The following is a 27965-nucleotide window of genomic DNA, read 5'->3' on the forward strand; positions in this document are numbered from 1 at the left end:
TCCGCCGTCCCCCCCTCGCTGCCCCCTCTCTCCCGAGCCGCGCCGACCGCCGGGGGCGATGCTCCGGAGGCCCTGGGCCGCCGCGCCGGGGGCGGTGGGGGGGGGCTGCGGTCCTGCGGTCCCCCCTCCCCACCGTGCCGGGGCCGCCGGGCCCTGCCCGCCCGCCGCGCTGCGGGAGCGCCGCCCGCCGCCGCCCGCACCCCCTCGGCGGCGCCGCTTCGCCTGGCGGCACGGCCCGGCCTGAGCCGGCCCCCGGCGGGGGGAGGCCCCGGCTCACCTGGACGGGCGGGGTGAGGGGGGAACGGTGCCCGCCAGCCCTCACCGGAGCGCTCCTTCCGCGGCCTTTGTTTGCGCTGTCACATGGGCCGCGGTGCGGGATTTAAGCGGGTCTCCGCAGGACATGCCGTGAGCGGCGCGCCGCAGCCCTGCCCGCAGCGGCAGCGCTCCGCCCGGCCGGGGATGCGGCTCTAGCGGCCCCGCGATGAGCGGCTCCTCCATGGCGAAGAGCGAGTCCCGCACTTCGCTGCTGAAGGCGGCGGGGAGCCGGAGGGCTGCGGACGCCCAGCCCCAGCCCCGCGGCAGCCGCGCCCGGGACGGCAGAAGACAAGGCGGGCAGGCGGGGAGGGAGCTGAGCCAGGAGCCGCTCCCCGGGGAGCCCAGTGCCCGCAGGCCGCTCTGCCACCCGGGCGCCCGGGAGGACGGAGCGAGGGGCTCGGGGAAGCTGTCACATGGACGGGGGGAGAGCCAGCCGGAGTCGGCGGAAGGAGGTCCAAGGAGAGGCAGCGGCAAGGAACCAGTGCGGACATCCAGGCATCACCACCACCTTCCGCCGCACGCCAGCCACGGGCACCCCCAGGACCAGCATCAGCTCTCAGACAGGGATGGGGAGGAGGCAGAGGAGGACTTTTTCTTCAGTCACAGGCAGCGGTCCAGCAGAGAGTCCCTAAAGCTCTCAGAAGGCGCTTCACCTCTGTCCAAATCCAGCAGCAAGTACTCCACCAAGTCCAGCGGCAGCGATCGGTCGGTGGAAGCGGACCCCCTCTTCCAGCAGCTGCACCCCATGCTCAGCTCGGTCTTTGGCCAGGTAAGGGGCAGAGCGCCTCTCGCCCCCTCCGTCCCTTCCTGCCTGCTCCCCCCCGCGCCCCCTCCTCCCGCCCTCTCACGGACCTTCGCCTCCTCGCTCCGGAGCCTCTCTCTCCCCGGGGCGCAGCCCGCAGCGGTAAATGCACTGCTTCCTGGCCGCCCTGCCGAACTTCTCCCGGCGCTGCGGCACCGCCGGGGCGCTGCGGGGCCGGCACCGGGGAGGGGGCGCGGGTCAGAGCCGCCCGCAGCCCCGGCCGCCCGCCCGCCCCGCCGGGCTCTGCGGAGGGCGCTCTCGATGGTGCTGGCGGGGGAAGTGCCGGTGCTTTCCCTGCCGCCGGGGGAAGTTGTGGCTCTGCCTGCTAAGGGTGAGAGTCAGAGAAGCGGATATTTAGAATGTATTTACTTATTAGATTCTATCTCTCTGGCTCCCCGCCTTGCTTTGCTGATTTGTTTACATCCCCTTATGGTGCATTTCTGTGCAATCAGCAGATGAATCACTTCTGATGGCAGAAGCTGTCAGGAAAAGGTAGTGGGGAGAAGGAAAAAAAAGATAAAATCTTGACCCAATTCTGAAGCCTTCGCAGTCACTATGTTAGGATGAAACAGATGCTTTCGGTGTTTGCAAGCTCTTTTGGTACAAAGCTGTTGCTTTTAGCTGCTTCTGGTAGTGAAATTACCCAACAGGACTACCCTCTGAAAATGAAAAGGCAGAGGAAGACTGGCCTGAAATTTTCTTTTAGAGCCATTTAAGGGATGTTAGTGGGAGATGTAATCTCCAGGAAGATTAATGGAACTGCAATCTCCCAGAAGCACAGTTTTAGGTATAAGCCAGCAGCCTGGGCGGCTAAATTCTAGCCCTGGAAGTGATCAGTTAAATCAGAATTGTGATTGTGGGGTTTGTTGTCGTTGGGTTGGGTTCATTTAAAGCGGGTTGCAGGGCTCAAATTAAGATTACGGAGAGAAGGAGAAGAATTTTTGTAATGGGGTGGAAGGGGGTAATACACCTGTATCTGTTTAATCTGATGTCAGGAAGTACGTTCTACTTCTGTTCATTTTGAGTTCTCCAGAGAGAAATCAAAGCACATCTGTTCCCCGGACAATTTGTCATCCTCCCTGAGAGTCTGCTATTGATGGATGTTCTGGTTGTGTTTAACTCGGACCGAGTGCCACCCTCTGTGTACCAGAAGTCTAGGTTGACATTGTAGTGGTAATAAGGAAGGGCCTGGTGAGCGGCTTTGTGCTCATCCAGGTTACAGAAAGCCATATTCCTTCCGGCAGCAGGCTTTGCAATCCATGGGCTCAGGTCTGATTTTGTACCTGTACTTTTGAGGAAAGTAAAGATGTGTCTGAGATTGTAAGTCAGTGCAGCTGTATGTCCCCAAAGTGTTAGAAATACAGACTAACCCATGTCAGGGCTCCCGCTCACAGAAACCTCTCTGGTTTTGAACTCAGTCCTTACCTGCACAGCATCTTTGTTTTCCCTGTTCTGCTGTTAGCTTCCCAGTGTCATGAGACAGTTCTTAAAGCCTTAAACTTAGCAAAATGTAATGGCAGTGCTAAGCAGTGCCTCTTAAGAAAAGGGGCAGATGCAATTCCAGTTTTCTTCTTTTCACTGGGTACATTGCACCAGTGCTTATAAACAAACACCAACATCTTTCTTTTAGAGCATACTATTATTTATTCCTATTTCTCGCTGTATTCATCTCTCACTTGCTTTGTTTGAAGTAACTACAAGAGAACAAACATCCAGTGGGGATTTGGGACTGGCTGTTAGGAGCGAGCTGTAGTAGGGGTGTGCAGCGGATTTGTGGATACAAGAAGGGGAGCTATGATGTAGGATGCACAAAGAGCTGCTTACAGGAAGAGAGATGTGAAGATTTTTTGCAGTGATATCAAAATCCTAAGATGACTAAAGGCTTAAAGATAAGAACTGTGGGAATTCCGTCATGGAACGGGATGATGGAAGTTTTATTTCTGTGAGTTACGAAACAAATGCTAAGCATTGTGTCAAAATGTGAGTGATGTTTTGCAATAGGCAAGGACTTCAGCCTGCAGGAGCCCAAGTTGCATCTGGGCTGAGGCAGGGTCATAGATGCAGAAGTGTCCAGCATTGCAGTGTAAGGCTGCAGGCGCTGTAGCACCAGTCTGCTCCATGCTGCAATTAGAAGAGTGCAACAGCTCAGCAGACAATTTATTTAATACCAGAACTTCTCTCCAGCCCACACAGCCCACTGTGAAACAGTTAAAACAGTAATTTTGCAGCACATAGCGGGAGAGGAGCACAGTGATGCATATCTGCAGCAGCAGAGCGCTCTGGTCCAGCAGCACCAGTATATCTTGTTCCAGCTGTAGAGCTGTGGAACATCCTCACCCTGTTGTTCCATGGTGGTGCAGTGATGTGGTCGCAGATGCAGACACTACAGTGATACAATCGGAAACGCAGAAAAGATTGCAGGGATGACTTCACGGAGGATGTCATTATTGCAGTAACAGCGAGAAGGAGCAGCCCAGGACTACAGGGTTGTGTCTGAGGGAGACAGATTTGTAGCTGTGCAGGAAAAAAGACAGAGTAAAAGCAGAAGTGCCGTGTTTATGTAACCAGCCCAGCAATATAGTGCACTGTGGGTATGCACTCCAGGCGAATGCTAAGATACTGCCAGGATACGGGATGCGGGGATATTTTGTTAATTAAGCTTATGCTATATTGGTACAGCAATGTTCTAATATAATACAATAAAACAATAATTCTCTTTTAGGGCATTTTACCATTTTGTAATTAAGCGGTACATGAATTAACAAATGTAGGGTAGTTGAATGATGTATTAGTATAAGCCAGGATGTCATTTTAGCCTAATGACATGTTTGCACACTGGATCGGTGAGACAGTTGCAGAGAAGCACTCTGCTGTGGAGTTTATACTGAGTTAGCACACAGTGCTGGAGAGCACAGCACTGACAATGCGGTGGTGTGGTAACGCAATCCTGTGGCAGAGCAGAGATGTGATACTGGAGCCATGCGGTAGCAGTTTGGCAGTGCATGGGTGTGATAATTGTGTAGTGTTGTAGCCTGACAGAAGAGTTTAACAGTCTAATGATGTAGTAATACAATATTCCAGGCGGGAGCTATTCTATACAGCAGTGATTACTTCTGGTGTGATATTAGCAAAAGGCTGTGCTGGCCTGACAGCACCGTCCCGTTGTACCAGAAGGCAGCAAGTGAAGCGTTACCACCATGCTGCAGTTTTGGAAGCACGGCTGTGAGTTAGCACGAGAGCAACGCCACAGACCGACTTGATGACAGAAGTGCTGTGTGAGTATGGGCTGTTATCTGATGCATGTGGCAGTGGGGCAGGAGTGCTTTGAAATGGCCCTGCAGTGACAGTGGCTCAGTACAGTGTGAGAGCAGTGCAGTGACTCATGGGTGTAGTTGGCAAGGGATGCGTGTGTGATAATGCAGCAAAGTGGGAAAGTGGCAAGAAAAGTGTGCATGGGGATAATGTTTCATATAATTTTGCCCAGGTAGCAGAATAGTGTTGGAATGGCCAAATGGTAAAGGAGTGCCGTGGAGCGAAAAGGAGCATTCTATCACCCCTGCAGAGCAGAATAGCATGACGGTCCTACAGTGCTTGCAGCGTGGCTATAGAACATTGCAGTATTGAGCAGTTGCATGTCCATGAGAGCAGAAGAGCAGTGATCCGCCGCAGCTGGGATGGTGGTGAGGTGGCAGCCTGGCAGCAGGACGCAGTTTATTAGTGTGATAACAGCAGCGCAGCGACTGGGACAGCAGCATGGGGTGGCAGTTTTGTGGCAGCAGGATTCCCCGGGGCAGCGGTGATGCAGCAGCAGCACCCACAGTGTGGCAGCAGCTTGGCACCGGTCTCACAGCACAGCACAGTATGGGCACTGCAGCACAGAAACCCACCGGTTCTTGTCGCTTCAGTCCTCCTGTGCCACAGCACTGGCCTAGCTGGAACCTTTAAGAAGGCCTTTTTCCGGGCCTTTGCTATGCAATATTAATTTGCAAGTGATCCTGCCATGTGAGACCTGACCGTTTTCAGAGCCGTTTAGCTTTCACACTGTGCCTGACTGTTAAATTTTTCAGTGGAGTGATTCCCCAACAGTTTTCTGTCAATTGCCTATGGTAGCATGGGGATCAGCGGGGTCAAACAATGCTGTAGGGAATCATTAAATATTTACAGGCTTCTGCTGTTAGCACTGTGGCCAAAGGGGCTTTTGTATTTCTATTTGTACAGGGAGTTAAAAGCCTCTCCTATCTGCACCCGTCTCCCATTCCTGATTTAATGTCAGCATCCACATTACCATTAAAATAGGAAAGAATCTTCCTGCATTTCCTGTATCATTTTCCTTTTCTTGTCCTGCTCCATTTTCCTTTGCTCATGGGCTTAAGTTCTTCATACCATGTCTTAACAGGACCTTACAGTAAATCAGGATGACAGAACGGGTCCCTGTCTTGGGGCATTATGTGTCCCTGCACTGCCTGTGCAGGAAGCAGGTGTCAAGAACATTCTCCTCTAAACCAGCTGGGAGCAGGTAGGGAAAAAGTGCCTTGTCCGGCTTCTCACCCCTCTTGTCTCCTCATCTGCAGGGTGACCTTGTTTCTTCCAGTGGCTTCAGCTGCAGCTGATTCTGACTCCAAGCTGATGCTTGGGAGTTTTGCCCAAGAGCCCCAGCTGCATTAGGACACGCTTGGAGCTCCACCCACAGAGAGCGGGGAGCTCTGGCCAAGGGTTCAGTAATGGAAGTGATGAATGGCTCAGAAAAGGGAGTTCTCAGATGCCCCGTGTATTAGCAGGGGAGGCTGCAGTGTGTTGGGCTGCGTTGGAGCGGTGACACCAGTCATGGAAACTTTCAGGTGTTGCGCTGTGGGATGGCAAAGGTGAAGGTGAAGGTGAAGGGTCTGGGTTTGCAGGAGCTGCGTGTTGTGTTGTACCATGGTGTAAGGCAGGTAAAGCACCGGCATGTCAGGGCTTGTGGCAAATCAGCTCCTCATTTACAGTGTTACATCGGCACAGTAATTTGAGGTGAACAGACGACTTCTGGCTGACAGTGACCAACTGCTGCAGTGATGCTGATCCCATTGCACAGTCCTGGGGCTGGCACGGACCGTGGGTGCACAGGTTAGGAGGCAGAAACACCAGGCCCTGACCCGACCCTTCCTCCTCTTTGACGGCACCTCTGAAGGTTTAGTCCGGCCCCTATGGGTCCTCAGAGGGTGTGGAGGGAGAAAGGTGTCCTCGGGGGCCACCCTCTGCTGCGGGGTGCTGGGACAGCGGGAGGCTTCTGCCCCCGGTGGCAGGACCGCATTAGCACACAGCCTGCCTGCCCCGGCCCGCTGGGGCTTGGCCTCTGCCTGGTCAGCGTGTCAGACTGGGGAAAGCCCCCTGCTTGCCATGATGCAGGAGAGCGCTGGTCCTGCTCATTGCCAGGCACGTATTCACAGGGGTCCAGGTACCTGCACGGGGCTTGTATGGCCTCAGTGGTTATGTCCCTGTATATGTTGCCACAGCCATGTCCATGCATGTAGCCTGACACAGGGTGTCTGTATATGTGTCTTGTCTGTATACACATAGCCCGTGTGCCTGTAGCCTCTGCTGAAGTTGCTGGGGGGCTTGCACCCTCCTCTGTACATGTGTATGCACTCACTCCTGTGCTTACAATTGATCGTGTGTGTACATCTCTATCTGCTGACACCCACCATACCTTCCAAGGTGCGTCTTGTGTTTTCTGCACGTAATGGACAGAAAAACATTGTTCCACTTGAGCACATCCACTCAGCTAGTACCCCCTTGCTCAGCTTGTAGAAAAATGTATCACATTTATTGCTTATAAAGAGCTTGAGGGATGTGAGCCAGCCGTACAGAACCACTGAGGGGCAGTGGATAAGCTTCCTGCTTGCACTGGGTCTGCCAGCAAATATTAATCTTTGCCAGTGATTTACTTTTTAAACAAATCTGTTTTAAAAGGATATAGAAAGATATTAAAATAAAACCAAGCTAAAAGAACAGTCATTAAATATTCCGTTCATAAAATATACAGCAGCATGATCTGATGCACTGAAATACACAAACCGCCTGGGTAGATTAGGCTTATCTTTTGAGAGAAGAAAGTATTTCAATAATAAATTAATCATCATTTAAATTGCTCTGTGCATTCCATCTATATTCCATCCTATGCCACCTTGGTTTTTGTTTTGTGCGTATTGGGTTCGAGCAAAGTGTCAGAAAAGACTTTTGCTTTAGAGACAGTGGCTGGGCTGCAGGTTTGTCAGCCAAATTAGCTGTGGTTCTTTGTAGCATCCCAGCTTCAGTAACTGTTTTTCCCTGATGAGTCCATGAGTGGTATTGATTTCCAATAACAAGCAGCTATATGGTGTGCATCCAGCAAAAGACGCCTAGCTAACTTTGGGCTCCCTTTCAATAATCCCCTGACATTCCTGTGACCTTACAGCGCAACAGCAATGCCCATGAACTTGGGTAATCCTCCAATTTCAATCAAATGCCCTGCTTAGAAACAAGCAGCTGTCGTAGCTTGTATGGTCATATCCAGTTTTTCAGGAGCTTTCTGCACCAGCGTAAGATCATGAACTCAGTGCTAGCTATGAATGAAGTCATTAGCAATATTCTAATATTTCTTCCACCCATTCCTCCCCTGGAGAACCTTGCACCTTGCAGCCATCTTTGGAAAGAATGTACAGCATTGCTTCATCCCACACAGACAAAATACATTCTCTGTTCTTGGAAGGGAACAGGCAACTTTGCAATGTTGTGAAGCATCATGTCACAACGGTTGAAGGCAGGAAGTAGAAAACTGCCAGCAGCCCTCCTATGCTCTGCTGAAATAATGCCAAAAGGAGTTAGGTAGTTTGTGACCAGCTGTGCTGAGATAGTCAGAGATCTCGTACTGGGATACAGAGCTCGATCCTTCTAAAGGTGCATGGTTGGTTTGGCGTATTTGTGTTATTAGTATTGGTATTAGTATCGGTTCCCAAGCCTCTGCTCATCCATGCTTTCAGTAGCACCTCAGTGTGCCAGCCAAATACTGACTCCCTTTTATTCGGGAAGAGGTGAGGGAGCCAGGGCACACTTGGCTGCTCTTGCAGTAGTCCCAGATGGACAGAGGGTGATTCACAGTTCTCATATTCCTGAGCAAAAAGAAGGGACCATGTAAAGTTTGTTTTAAACAATCGTACTGCGTGTACATGGCAAGTTGTCAGAGCAGTTCTGGGCTGTCAAGCTTGTACTTATTTTTTTGTAGCCCATTGATGATCTTGAAAGCAGAAAATATCCATAGCACATTGTGCTCTGGCCGACACATTTCCTGTGCAGGGACTTGGAAGTCAGGCTACTGCAAAATGCGTGGACTGCATCTACGTGGATGGTGTCAGATGGCACATTCCCATCTCTTTGCATCTAACACAGAATAAAACTAGCTAATTACAGACAAAGCTGTTCTAAACAGAAGTTGACAGTGCAGGCTTTGTTACCTTGAGGGAGATGGAAAATATCCTTGGTCTTTTTAATAACCTTTCTGTTTGTGATTGAATATGATCCAATTGCTCTAATGGAGGAGAATATTATGCACAGCATGAGTCAGCAACACTTTCTTCCTGGAACAGCTGACAGCAAAGAAAGTTCCCAAACTCTTTACAGAAATATTCCTCCCCCCTAGATGAGGATCTGGACTGCATCCACCAGTACCTGCTGGTGCCTCCCTGTGAAATGGACCTGTACTTGTCTGACTGGAATACGGAACCATCCAAAGTTCATTCAAGGTTAGAAGACACAGCTCAATGTGCAGCAGCAATAGGGGAAGCCAGTTGCAGACGTTCTAAGTGGCAGTGCATGTTCCAGCAGTGGGGAGCTTGGATATTAGGCCCTCAACAGCACTGGCAATGGGACAATGATAACTATTCCAAATGCTTAGGCTCAGCTGAGGTCATCCAGGAAACAAGACTAGGTTGTTTCTTGCAAAATACCAATCTATAGCCACCAGCTAAATGGTGGTTGGGAGCACATTTGAAAGCTACTGATCAATAGATGCACTCTCCATTCTGTGATAGGAAAAAAATAGACCAAAAATTCTTGTCCTGTTAGGATGATTTAAATGAGGTGATGTATTCTCAAATACTAAATCTCTGAAGCATGCAACACGCTCATAGGTAAAAGGTCTTTTCCAAGCTGGTTGATTCTGTGATGGACTTCAGTGCAAAGATGCTAAGAATGAGTTTTCCCTGCTTTAGGACATACTCCCTCAGAGGTTAACCCTCCTGCCTACTGAGGTTGCCCTGTTGTAGTTTGTTTTGTGTTGGGAACAACCATCTGATACAGTGTTCCAGCAGGTGAAAGACTGACTGTGCGCAGAAACAGGCCTGGCATCTCAACAGCACCCCTGTACAAATCCATACTTCCACTGCAAAAATGTTTGCCAAGCAAAGCTACACTCTGATAAGCAATCCGAAGTTTTGGATTGACTTTTGTTCTTTCTGTTGTGGCTGTCAGATATTTGCTGCCATTGGATAAAGTTTCTGGCAGCTATCAAGTGATTAGCTGTGGTGGGATCCAGCATTTTCTTACGAAATGAGCATTTTTGCCAAAGGTGCCAGCCCAAAGCACAGCATTGCTGCTTTTTAAAGAATCCAGACATACTAAACCACCTAACTCACTCCTTGTTCAATGCCAAGTCACCCAGCCTCCTCCCTGCCCTATGCTCAGGTCAGTCCATGTGCCAAATGCTTCTTTCCTGTGCCAGACCACATCCACTGGGGTCTCTGCTCTCCACCTGGGACCTCAGGGGAGAGGAAGGGATGCGGGCACATAGGCAAGAGTTGCATTTCACAGAGTTCCTGCCAGTGTTTAGAAAGTTTACAGCAGAGCCCCAGACCTTAAGAGAACAGTGTGATTGCCACAAAGAACAGTGTGGGAAAGCCAGTATACATGCATGTGCAGCCCTCCCACACACATACTGACTACCCCAGATATAGGCATGCCCACAGATCAGCACCTACACACAAATGTTTTTGACACACTTATTCTCAGCATCCTGTTCTCTCACAGCAGCCTCAGTTGGAGGGAGGCAGAAAATATGTTCCTTCTAACCTAATCTTCTAATGACCTTTTTGCCAACTCCACTTTCCTGCCTGTCTCTAAGCTGTGTGTGGTGGTGATGGGAACAAGATTCCAATGTAGACAGTGATTTTCCTCCTCAGAGGTCTGTCTGCTGGATTCTGATGTGCTGCCCAATTGATCCAGAGTAAATAAGGAGGTAAGAAAATTGTTTACAATGGCACCCTTTGGGCCCCTTGCAGCTCTGCCAGAGTTCTTGTAGAGCTGAAGGACTGTGACTGTGCTGCAAACGTTGTGCAAGCAGGCTTCCATCACCTCTCCTCTTCCTGGACTGCAGACTCCCTGCCAAGCCTGGCAGAGGTCTCAGCCCTCTCACTCTGACCTGTGCATTTCACACAGCTGCCTGCAACTGCAGGGAAGAAAAGCAGGAGAGCAGGCAAACACGGCAGCATGCCATGGTGGCTGGCTCTGAATGCTCTGGTACGAGTATTTAGAGGACGACCATCTCAGCTTTTGTTGGAAGACTTTTAGAGCCTCTGTAAGACACGCACAGTGGCCGTCTTCCAAAGCTGTCCCGTGGCAGCCTGGGGGCTGAGGTGGATTCTGCTGGCAGGAGATGCCCGACTCCGTTGCTCCACTCTTTCTGTCTGGGAGGATGCAGGAGATGGGCACTTCTGAATTGCAGGGCATTCCTGGCCCCCATGCTGCCTGTCAGGGCAGATTCATTAGCAGCAGGGAGGCGGTTCTCTCTCCTCTCTGCTCTGGAATTGGAGTCCTTTGTCTCGGGAAGGAGCCCAGGCGCCTCACTCGCTGTGTGGCAGCTTCTGCTCAAGGGAGACAAGCACTTCGTCAATAAACAAGGAGCCTGGGGAATGGCTCCAGCTGACAGAGGACATTATTAACGACCAGCTCTTCTGCCAAGGGTAGGTCAGCCTCCCGCTATCTGCTTCGAGAGGGGAAAGAGAAATAGAGCTAAAGATGGCAGTCTTGAGAAGAGCTGAGAGTTTCAGCATCCTCCTGCAATGTCCCCCGCTGAGAGGCCCAGGGCTGGCACAGCCCCCAGGGAGTGACTGTACAATTCCCTAGCATCAGGGGTCTTCAAACTATGACAGCAGGAGACAGGCCCAGCTCAGGAGCAGTTTTGCTTTCCAGCCCACCATGGGTGGGTTCTGCTATGGAGATCTTCCAGACTAGAGCCTCCCCATCTCTTCTGTCCCATTCTCAGTCTGCCCTGGTGCAAGGGGTGTCTTCCAGTATCTGCTACTGCAGCTTCTTTTATTGGAGGGCCTGTGGATCTTTGTACAGGTCCTTTCCAGGCCATCCAGTGAAGAAGGCATCGAGGGGATCTGGGGGGAGGCTGTTCCACTGCCTTCACTCTTGGGAAGTGGTTAGCACAAGGAAGAGCAAGAAACACTGTCCCGCATGGCTGCAACTGGAACTGGATATTTTGTTGACTCTTGTCATGGTTGGACTCCTAAACTCATCTCCTCAGGTGGAAGAAGCCTCTAAGCTCTAAAGAAACTGTTGATTCACCTTACAATCATTCTTAATTTGCCACAGCACCATCAGGATGGAAGCAGGGAAATCCCTGCTTTGTTGTGACACTGACAAGTCATCCTTCTCCGTCCTGTAGCTGCCAGGAGAGTGAGAACTTGGCTTCTGCACAAAAAGCCAGTGGTGCAAGTACTCAGTCCGTGGGTTGGGTCTTTGTAAAGCCTTTTGTTTGGAACCTCACTGGCAAAGAAAGTTGTCAAGTCTTTCAGCTGAACACCTGAGTCCAACCAGCCTGCTGCATAGGCATGGTGTAGCATCAGTGTCACTTTGGTCTTCACAGGTCTTGAAGGAGGTAGCTCTTCATGCCATGGCTTCTTATCATTCTGGAGCTGCAGCTGTTGTGGCTTCATAGCTACGGGTGCAGTCACCATACTGTTCAAATCCTGTTGTCTGGGTGTGATGGTGAGTTTTTAATGTATTTAAATCTCTTTTCAGACTGAATACTTTCATGTTCAGCCTGAGATCAGAGGAAAATGTACTGGGGACTCATCCCTTTTCTTTCAGAGGTTATTCTGTTACCACAGCAGGCCTAAGTCCAGAGTTCGGAGCTGGCTGTAGCTTAATGAGCCTCTTAACCTTGGTGTGCCTCCGGCAATGGAACGGATGGGTATGACATCCAAATTCTTTGCTTCACATTATCCAGCCTAAGGTTGCTCAGATTTAGGATTCAGGTGTGAGCCCCTCGTTGGCAGATTTGTGCAGGTAGACCGCCAGCTGACTTGTACTTCCAGAGAGCTGGAAAAACTTTACAGCAAGACTGGCTCAAGGTCTCTCCCTTGTGGTTAAACGCTACTAGCCTGGGGCTGAGTGTTGTAGGGCCCCCGGACTGCTGCCTCCAGGCTTGCTTCCTCCGTGGCAGGAAAAGAATGAGAGACTTCTGCTATTTATAAGCTGAAACAGGTCCCACCCAGATAAATGGTCCATTTCTGCTCCAAACCAGCTCTGGACTCTGCTCCAAGCCCCTAAGTGGATTGCCTTCTGGCCAGCCGCGCTCTGTAGTGATTGGAAAGCTGAGAGGAGTTAGAAGGGGGGTGGGTAGGGATGCGATGTTCAGAGGCTCTGTGCGCCCAAACTAGCTGGATTCACTGAACTCATCACTGAAATCATTTCTTGCTGTGCGTCTCTTTTTTAATTCTCCCTGAATCAGCCCTCTCCCATGAGTGAAACAATCTTGCCTGGAGATTGAGGGGGGTGGGAGGGATTTGAACATTAATCTGATGTAGATTATACACCCGCCTCCCTCTCTCTCCCCTTCTCACTCTCTCTCTCTCCCTCTCTTTCTGTCTGTTTCTCTCCCCTCCCTCTCCTTCCTGCTTCATCTCTTCAAGAAAGTGAACATAAAGTAAAAACACAGAGAGAGGCAGAGAGAGAAAAAGCTCCCTGAAGAGGGAAGCCCCAGCAGCCAGTAGCTGTTTGGATTTGCCTGGCACTGCCTTTCTTGCTTTGCTCCCAAGGAATACCTTTAATGGGATCAGTTGCTTCAGTTCCTTTATAACCAAGTCCACCGGAAAGGCAGACTCAACATATTATGGGCAACTGTGTGAAGTCTCCACTGAGAAACCTCTCTAAAAAGGTATGTTCCCTGAATCAAAGTGCGTTGTGTGTTTCCAGCCCTGCTTCTTGGGATGGGCAGAAGGGAATGGGAGGTGGGAGAAGCACAGAGGTGTGTGCGAAGGGTTCAGCTCTTTTCACCACTTTTTTTGTAAGAGCTGCTCGTGCAAGAGCAGCCATTAGAGCCATAACGTGTGTAAATCAATGTGCTGGTATGCATGCACAGGAGTAGGCTTGTCTACCGCTGTGTGTGTGTACGTAGCAGTCCTCTGGGTACGTGCAAGCTTGTGCTTGTCGATGTCCATAGTATGCTGCCACACGTCTTCTGTAGGGGCACCTTAATGTACGTGTGTATGTGTGAGTTTGTGTGCATGTGCTTCAGTTGGAAGGTGTTTGCATGAGTCTAGTTGTGTGTTGCTCCTGTAGGGACAACATCTCTTCATGTACATGGGAATGGGTGCATGTACGTATTCCATCGATGTGTAAGAGTACGCACAGCTCATAAGCCCATCTGAAGTACATGTGTGTCCTTAGCGCTCTGTGTCTCTATGTGCACATCCTGAGGTCTGTGAGCAGGTGTGCAGGGTTTGTTGTGAGTGTATAGGGTCATACACGGATCCCTGCTTGTACAACACTCTGTGTGTGTCTACCTGCTGGTGGACATCCTTACCGACATCTGTATGTAGGCATACATGTGTTTTATGTATAATCCATCCTTGCATACGCTTATATCTGGTTTTGTTGGTATGTGTTTGGGTACAGAAGCATGTTTTTCTCTGTGATCTGTTTGTCCATGCCTCTGTTTGTGAGTGGATGCACTGGGCCCTGGCTGCATGTGCGTGCATCATGTTGCACATCAGCACAGCCCATGTGTCCACATGCTTGGGCCCAGCTGGAGCTCATCTGCAAGCTGCCATGTGTATCTGTTAGGCTGCAACCCATGGTCTGCTCCGTGCTGAGGTTTTGCACTGATCTCAGGACAAATTAGATTCAGGAATGATGCTGCTGTTAGTGAGTAGATTGAAATGGGAATGACATGTCCTGGAAAAATTTCTTGTTTGACTGAAAAAGGTCTTGAAGCACCGTGTACCTGTCAGCCACGCTGTTCTCACTTGCTGCTGCTGCAAATCTAACAACTCAGCAAGAAGCTGTGCAAGTCGCTCCTTGTAAATGAAAAAGTTATGCTAAGCATCCTAAGTATTGCAAAGAAGAGCCCTGAGGAGGTCTCTTGAGACCTTGCTGACAATGAAGTGCCACTGCCATCAGGGAGACCCTGCCACCTGGGACAGTCCCTCTGAGGGGGAACTCTTGGGTGGAGAACCTCCCTAGCAGAGAGTTTCTTTTGGTCAGAGATTTGCCTCTTCTGTGTAGAAACACAGTTTGCTTTTACCTTGGCTGCTGTGAACAGAGCCAGTAATAGCACAGTGCTGCTGTGGGGGAGCTGGGACACACAGGATGGGGATTCATCACCAGACAGCGAGGCAGTGCTGAGACCATTCCCTAAGTCGGGGTGACCTTCAGGGAGAGGAAGAAGTAGCTGAAATTCACCCAAATGTTGCACATATGAAAAACCAATTTGGTTGCTTGTAGGATGCCTCCAACTCGCAATAAAAGGCGTTGGCTGCAGCTGTGCTCAACATGATCGAGGCGACTGCAATTAAAGAATGACGTGTGGCCAGGCTGCTTGAATCCAAATGGATTCAAAAACGTATGAGCTCTGTCGTCAGTCTTTTAGGTAATTTATGCTTTCATTCCTAAAAGCTGCTTCAAATAACGCACTTTGTGCCTAGTTAGAAGGCCTGGGATGGCAGGACTACAGAGAGAAAGTTGCAGAGCTGAATTAGAGTATTTCTCAGACATTACTCCAGCTAGCCATGTATTAAGGCCTCAGGCACTCATCCCAACAGGCCCTGGGTCCCTGCCGTTCTTCTGATAACAACACACAATTATACTGGAGACTTTGCAGGTCTGTCTTAACGTAGAGTTATAGAATAGTTTGGGTTAACATTTCACAACTTCACTTGGCTGTTTGGTAATCCCGGTCTTTTTTCTCAGATTTTAGCTTGGGCAAACTCATTTTGATGAAATGGTAAAGAGGAGGGACTGCAGCCACGTGTATGAAAGCTGCTTTTGGGTTACAGACTGATCTCTTGAATACATGGCTTCAGCCTGAAGTATGGGAGTCACTCCCTGGCGCTGGCTGGCTTGGTCTGGGACTGCCTGGCATGGGGGTACCATGTTTGGGTGGCAGTGCTCAGTGTCACAGGGCTCCCCCGGTGATGCCAGCAGCCAGCCTGGCTGCCCTTCCCTCTGAGAGGCACTGCTGTCAGGATGAAGCCCCTCTGGGCTTGCTGCTCTGTGAAGTCCCTCTGACACACAGGCAGGAAAATGAAGTGAGCCCTGTTGTGCAGAAAGGAAAAGCTTTGGCATCCAGGTCTCTCGCTTTGCCACCCATCACCACCACTGCTGCCATCTCTAAATCAACCTGTTCTCTTCCCTCTCTGCAGTCTGCCAGTCTGACACAGCCAAGGGCTGGACTCTGCTAGGAAGGGTAGTGGCCCTTTGCTCAGGGAAAGGACAGGGAAAGCCTGAGCTTCCCAGTCCTGTCCTTGCATTTTCCTTGTCATGCATGCTGCCGTTTCCCCTGTAATGGGCAGCTGACATTGCTTTGCCCTGTGCCCATACCACAGCTGCCTTCGCGGCTCTGCTGGGCCGTAGGAGGAACGTGGTGGAAGGAACATGTGGGGATACTTGCAGGAGAAACCAGGGGGTGCTGCTGGCAGAGGAAACATCAAATGCCACAAATCCTGCCTGCAGCAACCCCTACTGGGCTCTCGCTGAGCCAAGCGCCTTGTCCTGGTGCTGCGGTGGGTTGTCTAGTCAGGATCCTTGGTGGCTCTTGGCAACTGCTTCATCAGCTGGCAATCTCTTTCCACACAGGAAAGTAATGGGATGACTGTTATGTAGTGCTGCTCTGTGGCTTGGTAAGAAACTGTTGACTGGAAGGGCCAGCAAACGAGCATCTGGGGCTGTGGGGCCTTTCGTCTTTCGTGTGGCTTCACTGGAGTTAAACACAGAATTGAGGTGGACTGTTTGAAGTGATTCATAGTATTTGGTGTATTAAACTGAAAAATGTGCCAGGAAATAAAGCTGATAATTTTGAAAATACGTAGCACCAAGCTGTGCAGTTCAGCACAGTTGTCTTGACATTTAGCTGAGCTGGTAACATGCCATTTGTGGACGGATGCTCATCTCTCAGGTTTTTAAGGACAAGTGTCCTATGTGTCAGGTTTAATCGAGGCAGATTCCTTCCTCATCCATGACTGCAATGAAACTGCTCTCCTGCTTCATCTTTTTCTTTCTCCATGGCTTGCTTTTTGAGTTGTTTTTGTTTTGATGCTTGATATTCACATGACATTATGCATGAGCAGATTGGTATAAGCCTGTACAAAAAGGCAAACTCCAAACCATGTGTGCAATGCAATAGCACATGGCAGATGCAGCAAGTAGGTACAATAGGCTTGGAAAAGTGTGAATGGGGCGTGTGTGTATATCTGGTCTTTTAGCCTGAAAACGCACCTCAGGCTTTAAGGAAAGGGTTAATAGAGACAATGACAATTGACAGAGCTTCTCCGATCACCCCTGGGAGCACGGCCTGTAAAAGTAGAATCATTCCTGAAGAGGAATCTGATGTGTGATTAATGTTTATTCTATAAAACCAAGGGTCCTGTGGGTTGTGCTGGCTTTTTATAGCTGCATGGGAATATCAGGATAAGAGTTTTCTTGCAGAGCCAGGGAAATGCATTTCTATAAAAGGAAAGCAGTGCCTCCTTATAAAATCCAGTGCTGTTCTGGAGCCACAGCTTAGCAGGATGTGTGCAGATGCAAACAGACAAAAATGTGGTGCTCGTGCCTGATCTCCACTTTGGGACTGTCAGTGATTAGAAGAGGCCAGTGCAGTAAGTGCCTGAGACCCCGAGGATGTAACTAATTAGAAGTGACCCTGCAGTTGGCAGAGCCACCTGATGCTGTAAATGGCCTTCTAAGAACATTACAAAGCGTGTGATGCTGTGTGGCTGCAATGTGATGTGGAGCCTCATGCAGTGCCTTTGTGCAGGCTCTGCCTGGTCTCCTGGGGGTGCCCTCGCTGACATGGCTCTGCCAGCAGCTTCGCCCTGGGCACAGGCTGGCACACATACTGTTAGGTTGGGCTGTGCTTGCCCTTTGCAGCTCATTCAAGGGATTGTTAACACTGGGACCGATAGCGGGAGCACGGCCCTTTTGGCTGTGTCTGGGTAGATGCGAGCAGCGCTGAGAGTTTGATGTCATTTCAAAGCGAAATTCTCCTGGTTGCTTGTACTTCTGTCAGCTTTTGGAAGTGAACTCCTGGACTTACTGCTTCTGTACATATCCTCATAGAGCGGTGGGGGGGACGCAGTGTGGACCAGATGAAGGAAATTTAGCAATAATGTCTCTGCGAGGCGGTTCAGTAGAACTTCAGAGGAACGGCTGGGCGAGATGGGGAGGTAACATCCTCTGTTGTGTTGTTTGCTTGCTGCTTGTTGGCTGGGAAGATCCGCCATGAGGAGAAGACGTGCTATAAGGCTGTCCAGACGAGTGAAGAGGGGCCGTCGGCTTGCGAGTACCAGGGTCCGCTCATGGTGCTGGCCCAGAACTGCGCCGTCATGCACAACCTGCTGGGGCCGGCATGCATCTTCCTGAGGAAGGGCTTCGCAGAAAACAGGCAGCCTGTACGTAAGTTACACCCAGCCGGGCGAGACATGCACAAAACCATGTGGATGTGAGCGGGGAATGCGGAGCTGCCCATATGCTCCATCTGTGTGGAGCTCTGTAACCCCCAGCCCTGGGTCTCGAGCATCCCGGCTCCAGCTCCAAGTGCAGATACAATCACAGGCAGATGTCTAAGTTGAAGGATGTGCAGAGATACCCCCTGTGCCTAAGCACCAAGAAAGGAGGATTCTAAAAATGCAGCTATGGAAGTTAGATCCAAGCCTACACTCAAGTAGGCATAATCATATGGACTCAGGAGAAGGACTTAGGACTTCAGGACTTACATAATAATACGGACTCAAGAGGAGTCCACTGTTCAAAGCTGCTATTCCAGCAAGATATCCACATTTCATTCCAAGAGGCTCAGATTGGCATTTAAGACCTAAATAGCCACTTAAATGCAAATCAGAGCATCCGTATTGGGAACAAGCTGTCCATATTTGATACTGTTCCTATCAGCTCACAGTGAGCACACCAGTACCAGCAGGAATAAGCATGCATCTGCCTCCTCATAGATACCCAAATGCTTATCTCTTACACTCTATCATACCCAGTCTGACACTGCAGCAATCCCAGCCAGAAACCACAGAACGTCAGTCTGTCCTTATAGTTGCAGATAGTGCTTAGACTAACAGGAGCTATTACCCGTATACACACACAGATAGCAAAACCACATCTGTCCGTTCAGTCACACCTATTTGTAACTATGTGTTCTTATGCAGCTAATGAATGCATTTATATCCAAACAATACAAATATGTCTTTGTATGTAAATTCAGATATATACACTTGGACATGTTAAATATACATAGATATGCACCTCAGTACTATACCTTTACAAGAAGTAAACCATACTTTTTACATAAACATTTAATTCCTACATTAACATGAGTTTAAAGCCATAGACAAACATACAATTAGCACAGTTTTTATGGATATGTATGAATGAATATGTGCATTGTCAGATATTCACCTGGTGCATTCCGTGTTCCTGTGGTGAAACAAAGCTCGCTCCAGTTACCTGAGAGTCAGAGCTTTCTTGCCTCTGTAAGAAATCTCTATCTTACTTGTGCATTGGTATGGTTATCCAGAGCTTTATGAGGCACCTAGGGCTTTATTTCTGAAACACCTTCTTCAACCAGCAACACAAAAAGTTATTTGTCATTATTGGTAGAAGGGCTTTTGTTCTTCCTAACCTTCAGCCATTGAGTGATCACGTCTTCCTTGTGCCACTTCACTAGAACACAAAACAGTATTCTCACACAAGCACATTTGCTGGCATGCACAGAGCTGCCTGGTATAGGAGATAGGTCCAGCTCTCTAGTGGGAGGCTCACAGCTGGACAGGTATCCATCCTGCTTAGGCTGTGGAAACTCACAGTGCCCTAAGAAGCCTCCAAAATAGGATTAGTGATGTCTGTAACTACCCTGATGTAGAATAAGTGCATCTGATAAACAGCTTTACTTTTACTTACTCTCTAAACCAACAGGATTTATTGTGCATAGAAGAGAAATAAATGAGGGTAAAACCATTATGTATAATGTACTCTCTGAGGGTCACCTCTGCTTCTATCTAGGATCTACACTCTGAAGAGTTTTATTCCTCTTTCCATATGTTCTCCAAAAGCCGTAGAGTGATTCAGCCCATTTCTTCCCAAGCAATTTTCCTCCTTTATCATTTTAGGGGCTCTTCTTTCAAATTTAAAACAGAAAACCTCTTCATGACGTTAGTTATCGCTTGAGTCAGAGTTTTGGAGGGACGTAAGCCCTCCCCCTCCTTTTGCATTTGCAGTCTGTGGCTCTCTGATGCTACAATCTGCATGTGCAAAGATATGCTGAGCGCCCTGCAAACACAAATGCCTTGATGTGCAGAATTAGAGCTGGTGCTGAAGCCCCCACTTCCGACATGTGTCAGTTGTGTCGGTTACACTGTGGTCTTCAGTGAGTAAGGAGGACGATGCTCTTGTGATGACTGTGCTAGAGGAAGGCCTGGGTCCTACCCCAGCCGCTCACACAAGACCACAGGCCCTGTGGGTGCATCAGGGCGCCCTTTGCACCGTGGCAATCATACCCTGCATCTCCTGCCGTGCCGAGCTGTTGGCACACAGCAGGATCCGCAGGGACTGACGTCCACACGCTCTGGAATGAGGTGTGCAAGGTGTTGGTACTGATAATCCATGGTTTTCATCTGCCGTTTTATCTAAGGCAGGAGGGCAATAATGCCTCCTGCATCCGGTCTGAGGAGTCTGAATTGGTTTATTACTTGCTGTTGATGAAAGCAGAACAAATGGGATGACATGTTTGAAAATACCAGTTCTGTGAAGGATGAAATGGCAGAGCCAGCGCGCTCCAACAGTTCCATCCAGCACAGAGATGCCTCTGGGAAGGTTATGAGTGGCAAGCTGGTCGTTTCTCTGGCACAGCCCACTTCTGCACAGACGTAAACCAGTGTGTGTCCTAGTTTGCTATGCACTCTGAACAGCTGCCATTAGGGTTTCCAGAGGAGCCTGTGGTTAAATAACAAAGGATCATCCTCAAACTGATCAAAGGCACCGTCTCCAGGGACATGTGATGAGGCTGGAGGACACCTGGAAGGCAAGGAGAAACTCCCCATGGTTAAGGGGAAAAGCCAGGAGTGAGACGACAAAAGAGATCGTGTTTCTGTGTTTCCAAATTCTCAGATGTTTTGGATTTGCCTGGGAGCCATGAAAGGAATTAGAAAGGGCGTTTAAACCAGAAAGCAGTGCATTTCCATGCTCGTCTCTTCTTCCTGGTGCAGTGTTGGAATTTTCCTATACTCTTTTATATCCTTCCCCTTCTTCCAAGAAATTCAAATTGGATGTTTGAAGTTGCAGTGTTTCCTGAACATGGTGAATCCTTGTCCTGTTTTGTTTGTAGATGACCTTGATGATGTATATGTCGTGTGTCTGCCTTCATGCGCTTGTATATGGAGTTGAGGCTGGGGGAAGGGAGAAGTTCCTACCTTTTTGTGGGGACTAACTGTAGGAGATGGCTCTGGGATGTGGGCTGAAAGAGAGCTTGTGGCTGTTGCTGTCATGCCAGAAGGACAGGTATCAAGCAGTGATCCAAGCAGACGATTGTATAGACCTGCTGGTTACAGGAACTGCTTCTGGCTGTTTTGATCTGGCTCTGTCAGCAGGAGCTGCACTAGGAAATACCTTCAGAGCTCTAGAAGAGATCATAACTGCTGCAGGGACAGTCTCTGCTCCAGGTCTTGGTGCTGGGGAATGATGTAGGAGCTTCATGAAGGTGCTCATAGTCCCATCAGGTAGGGAGGCCACACTTATTGCCGTGCTGGCCGAGGTCTCTTCTGCTTTGGGGGAGCACCTGACATCCCCCTGTCAGGAGATGAGAGGGAGAGGGGCTTCCACAGGAAAGTGAGCAGGATAACACCCCTGCCTTTGGGGAGGAGAGCTGGGGAGCCTTGGCAGGTAGATGGTATTAAACATGTCATCACCTTCTTGTTTCTTCTCTCACTTTCTGGCTTGTCCCAGAACTGTTTGCACCAATAAGTGCTGTTCTTAAACTATGTGTTTGGCAAGCAAACAGCTTTAACATAATATTTTCTTGTCTTGCAGGATAGAGAACTGCGTCCGGAAGAAATTGAAGGTAAAATTTGTCACTTCTTCTGTGTCACTTTTCTCCCTGCCCAGTGAAAACCTGCTCCTACTGGCAGGCCCTTCCAGCTTGGCCCCCATGGGTAAAATAAGCTGGGGCAAATGGAGGGAGATGATTACTGGAATAATTCCTGGAAACCCCAGCAAAAGAAAACTACGAGAGCGCTGGCTGTGAAGGAATTTGCATCCATTCCAGCTTCTTCACGGTGGGAGGATAAGTAAAGTAGTGGGATATTGGCTGTCAGAGAACTGCTGTGCACCCCAGCTCCCACAGAAACTGTTGTAGTGTGATACAGTAGTATACGACTCCAGGGAAGCTGTTTTACCTACTAATCCCTACCATGAGGGCTATATAATATAGTGCAGGGGTAGAAGTTGGGAAAACTTACTAGTTTCAGTTTCTTTAGGGAGTACAGTTTTGTAATGATCAGTTTGTGCCACCTGTAGTCCAAGCAAGTTTTCCTGTAAGGAATGGGTCAGCAGTGCTGCTGGTACAGGAGTTTAACATTGCTCCAGTCACTGGTCTTTACAGGGAGATCTGCAAAGGGAACATAGGGACTGTCTTAGGGAGTCTGGCCTCATAAGGTGCTGCTGATTCTGGGGAGGTTTCTTGGAAAAGTTATTTCAGGCTGTCACTGACAATATTGTTCTTTCTGGTTCTACTCCCACAGAATTAAGAGAAGCCTTTAAGGAGTTTGATAAAGACAAGGATGGGTTTATTAACTGCAGGGACCTGGGGAACTGCATGCGAACCATGGGCTACATGCCTACTGAGATGGAGCTAATAGAGCTCTCCCAGCAGATCAACATGAACTGTGAGTAATGTCCACCTAGCTGTGCCTCCCTGTTGCCGCTGTGTCCTGAATCGTTGCATCGGGCTTTCTCAGTCTCCTGCTGTCTCTTTTCCTTTGGATTCCCTCCCCCAGACTCCCTCTTTTGGTTCTCATTTTCACTCACTGTCATCTCTTCTGTTCGTTTCTGGTCCCCAGGAGTTGATGCCTTTGTTTCTTGCCTAACAAAGGGATTGTGTGGACTGTTCTGTATGGGAACAGTGAGTGGAAGGGTTGTCCTTCATGCTTGTGCTGTCAGGTATAAAACTGCTCTTGATGTGGGCAGTTAGACATCAGTGCTCTGGTTGTGGGTGTTGTCATATTGAACCTGTTGTCAGCTGGTGTCAGACTGAAGAAAGAGCCTGGGAAGATGGAGAAGCTTTGGTCAGATGGGTGATAGAATCATAGAATAGCTAGGGTTGGAAAGGACCTCAAGATCGTCTAGTTCCAATCCCCCTGCCATGGGTAGGGACACCCCACACTAAACCATCTCACCCAAGGCTTCATCCTACCTGGCCTTGAACACCGCCAGGGATGGAGCACTCACAACCTCCCTGGGCAACCCATTCCAGTGTCTCACCACCCTCACAGTAAAGAACTTCCTCCTTAGATCCAATCTAAACTTCCCCTGTTTCAGTTTGAACCCGTTACCCCTTGTCCTGTCACTACAGTCCCTGATGAAGAGTCCCTCCCCAGCATCCCTATAGGCCCCTTTCAGGTACTGGAAGCTGCTCTGAGGTCTCCATGCAGCCTTCTCTTCTCCAGGCTGAACAGCCCCAACTTTCTCAGCCTGTCTTCATACGGGACGTGCTCCAGCCCCTGATCATCCTCGTGGCCTCCTCTGGACTTGTTCCAACAGTTCCATGTTCTTTTTATGTTGAGGACACCAGAACTGCACACAATGCTCCAGGTGAGGTCTCACAAGAGCAGAGCAGAGGGGCAGGATCACCTCCTTCGACCTGCTGGTCACGCTCCTTTTGATGCAGCCCAGGATACAGTTGGCTATCTGGGCTGCGAGCGCACACTGAAGCCGGCTCATGTTCATTTTCTTCATCGACCAGCACCCCCAAGTCCTTCTCTGCAGGGCTGCTCTGAATCTCTTCTCTGCCCAACCTGTAGCTGTGCCTGGGATTGCTCCGACCCAGGTGCAGGAACTTGCACTTGTCATGGTTGAACTTCATAAGGTTGGCATCAGCCCACCTCACAAGCGTGTCAAGGTCCCTCTGGATGGCATCCCTTCCCTCCAGCGTAACAACCGGACCACACAGCTTGGTGTCATCGGCAAACTTGCTGAGGGCGCACTCAATCCCACTGTCCGTGTCAGCGACGAAGATGTTAAACAAGACCGGTCCCAGCACTGATCCCTGAGGGACACCACTCATGACTGGTCTCCAGCCGGACACTGAGCCATTGATCACAACTCTGCATGCGGCCATCCACCCAGTTCTTTATCCACCGAGTGATGGATGGGCTGTTCACTCTGTGGTGGTTTGTGGATCAGCTGTGTGCCTGGGGATGGGCTGTGAGCAAGCTGTGTTGGCAGTGTCAGATGGGAGCACCTGTTGGAGACATGGAAGTGTGTGACAGATGTGTCATATTCACTGTGTTTGTGCTCCTTGTCTTTCATCATCATCTTTTGTTGCCTCTTGTCTGTGACAGTGCAAGGTATTACTCTCCAGGTGGGAAAAAGGGTGTTTAGTGCATGTTGTTTCTGACACATGATGATATGAAAAGGACAACTTACATGGTCAGGGGAAGGAAAAACAGTTGTTACATACGCAACTGGGCACACGCAAAAGCTGCATTCCTGGTGGTGTTCAAGGCCAGGTTGAACAGAGCCTTGGGTGGGATGGTTTAGTGTGAGGTGTCCCTGCCCATGGCAGGGGGGTTGGAACTTGATCTTAAGGTCCTTTCCAACCCTAACTATTCTATGATTCTATAACCCTGGCACACACACAAGCACTTAGGAATTTGAGAGTGTTACTGCCAGCTTTTAAATAGGGATGAACGGAAAAGGACTGATGCTATGAATGAGCAGTTGGGACATACATTAGCACTGCTAATGGAGCAAGATTCCACCACTGCTGCAGGGCACTGCCCAGGCCATGCAGGAACATTATGCTGTGCCCTTGCCGTACCCTTTGGCTCAGGTGCAGCAGAGGTTTGCTATAAGCACTAGAAATGATCAAGCCTCTAAATCCTAGTATGTGATGCCATAAGGATGTGACAGTCCATGGCAGCCTAGGAAGGAATAGCTTGGGCTCATTCCACCTAGCCCACAATCCAGAAAATACAAAGACAGTGTAAAACTAACTCTGCTTTTCCTTCCACTGTCCTGCACCTTCTGTGTTTTGCTTCTTGGAGAACCAATGGGGCTCACAGAAGTGCAAAGTGAGTGCTAGGCTTGGCTAACATATGGAGTTCTTACATGCAATGTTTTGTCTTGTCCCAAGTGGGTGGCCATGTGGATTTTGAAGATTTTGTTGAGCTGATGGGACCAAAGCTGCTAGCAGAAACTGCAGACATGATTGGTGTAAAAGAGCTCCGTGATGCCTTCAGAGAGGTGAGTGTTCCTTATCGTGTGCCCCCAGAGAGGGGAGCAACAAGAGACAGGAAGGAGAGAAGACCGGCTTGGAAAGAGGAGAAGGAGCAGTGCAAGACAGAGAAAGAGCCAAGCCAGGCGTGAAACAAGGGAGGAGCAGAGAAAGTCACTAAGATAAGGGAACCCTTGAGGCAAGGAGGAGGAAAGCTGGTGCAGACACAGCAGTTAGGAGGGGTTTCTGAGGAGAAAACAGACTGGATCCAAAAGGCAAGCAAAGGAGGAAAAGGAGGGACACAAGAAATGCAGGAAAACCAGGGCACATGGGAGCAGGACAGCACAAAATCCAGCCCAGAGCAAGATCCATTTCCCTCGTGTATTTCCCCTGATGGTATGTTTCATGTACTCACAGTTTGACACCAATGGTGACGGAGAGATCAGCACCAGTGAGCTGCGAGAAGCCATGAAGAAGCTTCTAGGGCAGCAGGTGGGCCATCGGGATATTGAAGAGATCATCCGGGATGTGGATCTGAATGGAGATGGACGTGTTGATTTTGAAGGTGAGAAGGGATGAACGCTCCCTGTCCATCCGCTCTGGGGTGAGTCAGAGTTTCAGCTCAGAGGCAGAAGCAGAAGGGAAGATTTGCATGCTCAGGGCCCAGGTATCTGAAGTATGGAGAAAAACACAAGATTTTCTTTCCTAGTCATCTGAGGAAAATGAAGAACATTGGCCCCCACAGGAAATGCCTCAGCTGAAGTGTTCATTTGTGTATCATCTCTTGCTGCATCTTAGTTTCAATTTTGTCTTCATAATCCTAGCATGGTAAGAGAAATGCCTTGTCACAGAGAAGGAGATTTGGGTGCACACATACTGTGCCAGCCTTCTTTTTATGGGGCAATAAATCTATTGCAGAAGCTGTGAGGAGGCTAGATTGGTTTGGAGGATGCATTGCAGCCTCCATTTCCTCTGGCTCACCTTGTTTTCTGGGTTTATAGAGAATTTGTTTCTGTGCCTTTATGCCAGATACGCTTACTGGGACTGCAGATATCTGATCCGGAGGTGTCTTGTTAAATCCTAGAGATAACTCATTTCTTCTCCCACTTTTCATGCCAAAAGGACTTGGGAAAAACAGAGTGCTATTAGCCATGGCAGGAGCAGTATTAATAGAGCTCAATGTTTCTGGCAAGGGAAGCAGTTGATACCAGACAGCTAAGCGGATATAAGAGCTGGAAGGTGTGAGCACATGGCAGGCTGCTGTTTTCCTAGTGCAAATCGAGACATCCCTTTGCAGTAAGAGTGCAGAACTACAGAATTAAAATTAAATAGACTTTTTATTTTGGCTCAGAGCATTCCTGGGTCTCCCACAGAACACAGAGCCTCTGTCCTCGGGATTACTGAAGCTTCTCAGGGCTTCGAAAACTAGAAGTGTCTCCCTGGAAAGTATCTGGTAGCTGCAGTTGTTCTAATGCACTGGCTGATTACATGACAGTAGCTCTCCTTGTTTCCTACAGCTAAATTATGTTAGACAGCTAAAATACATGGAATGCTATCCCAGTATCATTTTCTCTGTGAGTTACTGCTTTAGTTACCAAAGGACAGCTTCGCCAATGGAAAAGGAGAAGTCAAGGGGGTAATTTCCACTGCCCTCCTTTTTGCAGAGTTATTAGTTCCTTGGCATATCAAGTGCAGAATGAAAACACATTTATATGTGATGGCATTTACACTCCATTTGAACAATTGTAACGGACTTCACAAGCTGCAGGATGATGAAGAAGTAGGTCCAGGGTAGCCTTACAGTTAGTCTATCTCTTTAAAAACACGAAGTCCATCAAAGTAAACTTTCCTCTATAAAAATGCTGGTACCTACCAAAACACTAGTGCTTTCCCACAACGCTGTCTCTGCGAAGTGGCAGGCTTACTATGAAACCATACTGTGTTCCCAAGATTATAAACCAAGGTCTCCTGAAGTTACAGAGGAGACAACACTTGCCCTAGTGTCTCACAAGGAACTGCTTGTGCGTACAGGACTGCGCACTAGCTGGAAGGGAGTCCAAGGCGAGGAACTGACCTGCTAGTGAGCTCCTGTCACTATATCTAATGCGAGGACTAAAGCCCATTCTGTGGGAGCTCTCCAGGGCCAGGCACGGAGCAGCACAATGCTGGCAGTGCATGAACTCTGGGTTTCTGCCTGGCTGCATGGTCCTTCCAGGGAATGAGAGCCGGGTTGGGGACCACGGGTGCCTGCTGCTTCAGGGCTGTCCTTTTTTACTGGTTGCAGAGTTTGTTCGCATGATGTCCCGTTGAAGATTATTCTCACTAAAGAAGAATCAGCACCTTAGAGAGGGCAGAAGAGGACCTAGATGGAGCATCTAGCCCCGATGTTCCCACGGGAAGGTTTATCGGCTGGCTGCAACTGGGACATTGCAAGATGACCTGCTGCTCCTCCCTCATGGTGGTCCCCATGCCCCTCCACCCTTTCACACTGTGAAAGACTTGCAACTTCCTACAACTGGAACCATTCCTTGGAGATGATTGCAGGAAACTGCAGAGCCAGGACTTGCCATGATGCTTTCATGGGATATTTGCAACTTTAGACTCCTCCTCCCCAGCTTTGTTCTCCCACCAGCTGCTGCAAAGCAAGAGCAGGAGAAGTCCTCTTGGCTTGGTGGATGAGAGCAAAGCCATTGGGAATGGTGGCAGCCTCAGGGCGTGCTCTGCACTTCTTGGTTTCCCTTGGTGAACCGTGTCTGTGTTTGCTGTCTATGTGTGTGTGTCTGTCTGTGTGGAGTTATTTATGCTTTCCTGGCACATATTTTGCATCTCCCGTGGTTATGTTTACCAAGAGTACATTCAAATACATGTCTTGTGGGGAGAAAGCGATAAATATGCACGCTGAAA

At 49.4% G+C, this 27965-nt stretch overlaps 1 protein-coding gene across 3 annotated transcripts; it reads left to right on the forward strand.

Annotated features, from left to right (window-relative positions):
* The first annotated feature begins 424 nt into the window (after nt 1-424).
* CABP1 (calcium binding protein 1) lies at nt 425-27965 on the forward strand. Of its 3 annotated transcripts, XM_065692239.1 has the most exons (7): nt 425-1084; nt 17845-18021; nt 21659-21689; nt 22369-22512; nt 24981-25090; nt 25479-25626; nt 27346-27965. In XM_065692239.1, exons 1-7 carry the CDS (start codon nt 482-484, stop codon nt 27369-27371), a joined length of 1239 nt encoding a protein of 412 aa, XP_065548311.1. In that variant the 5' UTR covers nt 425-481; the 3' UTR covers nt 27372-27965. The 3 variants fall into 3 exon arrangements, with proteins under 3 accessions (XP_065548311.1, XP_065548312.1, XP_065548313.1); XM_065692240.1 differs by lacking the exon at nt 17845-18021; XM_065692241.1 differs by lacking the exons at nt 425-1084; nt 17845-18021 and adding an exon at nt 13216-13292.

Source organism: Lathamus discolor, chromosome 12 (assembly GCF_037157495.1).
Source record: "Lathamus discolor isolate bLatDis1 chromosome 12, bLatDis1.hap1, whole genome shotgun sequence".
Classification (NCBI taxonomy): Eukaryota; Metazoa; Chordata; class Aves; order Psittaciformes; family Psittacidae; genus Lathamus; species Lathamus discolor.